At 42.0% G+C, this 5,250-nt stretch overlaps 1 protein-coding gene across 1 annotated transcript; it reads right to left on the minus strand.

Moving 5' to 3' along the window:
* Nucleotides 1–486: 486 nt before the first annotated feature.
* On the minus strand, nucleotides 487–4,652 carry LOC109769373 (uncharacterized). The gene is made up of 2 exons (XM_020328122.4): nucleotides 2,717–4,652; nucleotides 487–2,610 (listed from the first exon to the last, which is right to left on the minus strand). Exon 2 carries the CDS (start codon nucleotides 2,409–2,411, stop codon nucleotides 834–836), a length of 1,578 nt encoding a protein of 525 aa, XP_020183711.1. The 5' UTR covers nucleotides 2,412–2,610; nucleotides 2,717–4,652; the 3' UTR covers nucleotides 487–833.
* Nucleotides 4,653–5,250: the final 598 nt, after the last annotated feature.

Genomic DNA, 5,250 nt, shown 5'->3' on the forward strand with positions numbered 1-5,250 from the left:
ATCCAAGAAAATAGAAGTTGGCACGAATGCAAGATTTAAATTCAAACTCATTTGAATTTAATTCAAATGGTTTGAACTAGGACAAGGTTTAGGAGTGGCCAAAATGTTGAGATTTTTGGTGGAGCTCCGGAAAGTGAAGAAAGAATTTAGGGCAAAGTTTGGAGACCAAACTTGAAGCAGAAAAGGCACGGAATTATTATGCAAGTGTGTTATGGTTAATTTCAAAGTTAATGGAATATTTTAATATAGCTCCCTAATAATATTGGGAGATTTTTATATGTTGTAAAGAGAAATCACCATGTACATTTCCCTCGATTTAAATGGATCGAAGATCCATGCAATTTACTTAGTTGAGTTTTAAAAATAAATGACATGATGGCATGCTGACATGATGCAATGCAAAAATAAATAGAGCAAGCAAAAGAAACACACGACGATCACGAAATATATGGAAGGCGTCTGAAGCGTCGGTCTCGGGGCGTTACATTTGATCACTCAAAACTAATAACTTTCACTAATTTCAGCAAAGCAAGCAATATGTAGATCACTAGTTTACAAGGCATTCAACACTCAGTTCACATATTCACATCAAGCACAATGCCAAAGGTGAATTTCAGCTTGACAACAAGTAATAACTGGTTCAAGCAGCCCAACTAGCAATAGAATTCAGCATGTATTTATGATATTCAGAATGGGTCATGAAACAGCTCGCCGGGCTCTTCAAATGATGTAGCACTAGCTCGATCATCTCACCAACTGCAGCTCTTCACCTTTGCTTCCTCATGGATGCTCCAGGTTCACTCTTCTTTGTGTGTGCCCCTTGCTTCTCCTCGTCACCATGCTCTGAGTCCACCAGGGTCCCAAGGAATGTCACCTCGAACCTTGTCAGCCTGTAGTGGATCGTGCACAAGCAAAAACCTGAAAGAACTCTCAACAAAAGAGACAATGCAGGTGGTAGGGATAATACCCTCCAAGTCATCAATCGAATATCCAATTACATAAGCATAGCTATAAAGCACATGTTTAGGATGGTAGAAATCAGTAAGCTCAATGCTAGCATAAGGATGATATTTATCATTAAGCATAGGTCTAGCATGAGGAGAATAAGTGTCATCATAAATGAGAGAAATGCCAATAACAGGGTATGTATGATCATGTCCAAGCAAACCGTTTTTCAAGTCTAGCTTAAGTGATGGTATCATGTAATGGAAGGTAGAAGCAAAGAAATCGTAAGGACACATGTCGTCGAGAGGATTAGATAAACCTGCTACATCACGCTCTTGTATGACGATGGGCAAATGCATTTCTGGTTCTTCAAGTTCATCTACAGCAGCTTCTTGTACTTCTTTAGGAGAGATAGAGATTATGTCTTCAACTTCATCGCTTGGGTAGTCAAGCTCTTCGTCATCTTGTTCCTCGTCTACTTGTAAATCTTCTTCAAGTTGAGGTCTCTCTTCCTGTGGATATTCTATGGTGCTACTACCAGCAACACCTAATTGAGTCTGAAGTGTCCCCATCTGTGAATATGCACTAACATGTTCTGGTAGGGGTGCTGAGATCACTACCTCGCTGTCTTTCTGAGCAATGTTCTCCTCATCACCATCACTGCTAAGTTTCAACAGTGACACTGATGACTTCCACCAGTCATGCAGCTCAGCAACACGTGGGATCTTCTCAGGACATTGAAGTATCAACTCTTCTAAATTTGACTCATCCTCTTGTATCTCTCTCCTTGGAATGTCTCCGACTTGCTTAGTTGTATGTGCAGGAGTTGGAATCTCATCTTCACTATTCTTCTCTGAGATACTCTCTTTAACTGTGATAGAGGCAACCACCGGTGGAGCTAATGATTTCTTCTTGACAAATAGCCCAGATACAGTTGTAACACAAGTGTGGGCAATTGGTGACACGACTAAATTCCACCAGTCACATAGTTGACTAACACAAGTGAATTTCTCCATATCTTGTTGTCTCAACTTAGCATCAATCAGAGTAGGTTCCTCATAAACATCTTGCAACTTTGACTCATTTTGGACAGTTTCATTGCCATGAGGTATTGGATCTGCTACTATGGTTTCCATCTGATCTACAATGGTTGCATCATCTTGAAAAATATCATAATCATCATCAAGGATAATTGAAGTAAGATCAATCTTTCTATATGGAGGATCTAATTCAGTTCTGAAATGTTGTTGTCCCCGGAATGAAACATGCTGGTTTTGAATATTAGGCACCATGGATGATTTCTGTTCACTTATGGAACACACAGCTTCTGATTGCAGACGGCTTGCAACCTTCGGATTTGAACTAGGCCTTTCATAACCCCATTGCATTTGGTGGAAGCCAATGCTCTCAATGAGAATAATTGCATCCTCAACGGTCTTGTTCATAATTGTTCCACCAGCTGACATATCAATAAGATCTCTTGAAGCATGTGTCAGCCCTCTATAGAATATCTGGAGCACTAACCAATCCTTTTGCCCGTGATTAGGACATTTTCTAAGCAAATACTTACATCTCTCCCAAGCTGCATACAAGTTCTCACTTCCATCTTGCGCAAAACTGAGGATCTGGTCACGAATTGCATCTTGCTTGTAAAGTGGAAAATATCTGTGCAGGAAAGCTTGCGAAATATCATCCCAAGTGTATGATCTTGATGGCAAAGAATAGTACCAGTCCTTAGCAGCATCTCTGAGAGAGAATGTGAACAACATACCCTTGATAGTATCTTGGGAAACACCATGGTACTGGACTGTATTGGCATACTCCAGGACATTACAATGTGCTCATGAGGGTCTTCATTGGGTAATCCTCTAAGCTGATTCTGCAAGACAAGAGCAATAAGTCCAGGCCTCAACTCAAATTTTCGGCCTCAATAGATGGCCAAATCGGCCCTGTCATTGTGTCCAAACTACTTGGCAACCAAAGATCACGTACTAAAGCCATATGTTCAAGTGCAACTGTCAATCAGCCTACAAATAGTATGATATCGTACACACGCTCACAAACATCAAGCACTGGTGAGAGGGTTAGTATCCTAATAAGCCGAAGCAACAAAAAGTAAAAAGGTAAAAGAAACACAGAAATAAATTTGACTGGAAATTTAAACAAGAACTATACCAAGCCTAGTCTATAGCTTCACACAAACGCTCGACGCTAGTCCCCGGCAACGGCGCCAAAATGATCGATTGAAAGTACAGCGGGATATTTTGCCCGAACTGCGAGTGTCGTGTTCCCCATAGGGACTAGGCGACGGCGACTATGCTCGGCTAAATCTAGGTAACACAATATTAAGTGATGTAAATAGAAAATAAACCGAACACTAACAAGGATATCAACAAAAGAAATAACACAGAAACAAAGGGAGATGAAGATTATCTTCACTTTGTCTTTTTGGTATTTTCATATTATTTTAGAAACTGAAAGGCTAACATCAGTGACAAGGGAAGTCAAAAGACATGGACATATATATCTAGCAAGCGTATGAAAGAGGGAAGAAACAAAATTACTGGACAGAAAACAGATTATTTAAATCACAAGCACACACACATATATTTATATAGCAAAGGTACTTGAGCTAACATATGAACTGAAATTAAACAAGTTCACTGGAAAATCACAAGCATAAATGCCACTGGTACATAGCTAGCACAGAGACTAACAACTGAACATCAATTAGACTATAGCAAAGTTACTAGTACAGACAGATTACAGTAGATGTCAAGAAACATACACATAGGGGATCACACACATATACTAGAAGATTATTATCCAAACAACTGGACATTATTTAGTCAGAGCACATAATAAAATGCACTATATTTTACAAGTACGAAACTGAACAATTGCCAGGTTGCAAGCTTTTATCAAATTTGAATATTACTTGTACTAAACATCTCAATGCTGAATATTACAAAGTACTGAACAATAAACTTCTCAAAATTACAGAAATTTGAGATCAGAGAGAGGGAATAACAGTAGCAAGATGGTTCAGAAAAGAACAGCAGCAAGGATAGGAGAAGAAGAAGAAGAACAGCAGGTTAGGAGAAGAAGAAGAACAGCAATAGGTGATGCAAGAGAGAGGAGCAGCAGCTTGGGCGTGGGGAGGAGCAGCAGTGACTTGGAGATAAGAAGAAGAACAGCAGCAGCAGGCGAGCTTAGGAACAGGTAGCAGCAGTGGCATCCGGGTGAGAGAAGCAGCAGAGAGGGTTGAGGGCGAGCAGCAGTAGGTTGAAGAAGAAGGAGAAGCAGCAGCAGCGGAGGGAAGGAGAAGTAGTAGCAGAGATTGAGAGAGCAAGCAGCAGCAGGGGCGTGGGAAGAAGAAGCAGCAGCAGGCAGATAGCAAAAGAAGGAAGAGGGGGTTGGCGATGGTGGTGGCACACTGGTGGTCTGCGAGATGGATCCGAGGCGAAGGAGTTGGGTAGCACACTCACGCGGGTGACCAGACACTCGCGCCGGAGTGTCTGGTGCGGCGCGTGAGGGAGCGGCTGGTGTGGTGGATGTAGGCACTGGAGGTAGGAGGAGTAGTGGTGGCGCTGGGTGATGGATGGAGGCGGTGCTGGTTGCCGCACCACCATGCCGGCCTGGCCGTGGCGGCGGACGCTGGTGGAGAAGAAGGGGAGAGGGAGAGAGATGAGATGTGCCAGGCCCGAAGGGGATCGGTGGCTGCGCTAGGGATTTTGACCCCTCGATCTGATCTGCAAAGTTTACACATTAACCCTCTTCCTTCTCTTCTTTCTTCACAAGAAGGTCCTCCCACTTCTTTATCTAGCCCCCTGGTTACTTCTCTTCATCTCACACAAGTCTCTTCTTCCTTCTCTTCTCTTCTTCACTCTTCTCGATAGCCACATAGATGGAATCTTGACGATTATTAGTGCCTTTGCGCACATTTCTGCAAGATAGACCAAAGACTAGTAAATGATCCATTTTTATGGTTATCAAGCAATATTCAATCAATCATGGCGAGAATGGACGAATATATCACGATAGATGCTATATTTGAGTACCAAAATTATATATGTGAAATATACTTATCAACTGCCCGTAATGAGTTGTTAGACAACAATGTCTGAATCTTTTTCGTTCGCAGTGGTTGCCGAAGCAGTTCACTCAAGATTACCTCGCAAAGTACATGATTGGTGGACACGCAATGAAGGTTAAAGTATTTCATCCAGACTACAATGAGCATCAAGAAGTCGTAATGAAGACAGTGAAGGATGGACGGGCAGCCATCACAAGGGGTTGGCCTAG

Source organism: Aegilops tauschii, chromosome 6 (genome assembly GCF_002575655.3).
Source record: "Aegilops tauschii subsp. strangulata cultivar AL8/78 chromosome 6, Aet v6.0, whole genome shotgun sequence".
NCBI lineage: Eukaryota > Viridiplantae > Streptophyta > Magnoliopsida > Poales > Poaceae > Aegilops > Aegilops tauschii.

Coding starts and splice junctions, on each gene's coding strand:
- LOC109769373 (XM_020328122.4), bottom strand. CDS start 2,411: ATGTCAGCTGGTGGAACAATTATGAACAAGACCGTTGAGGATGCAATT.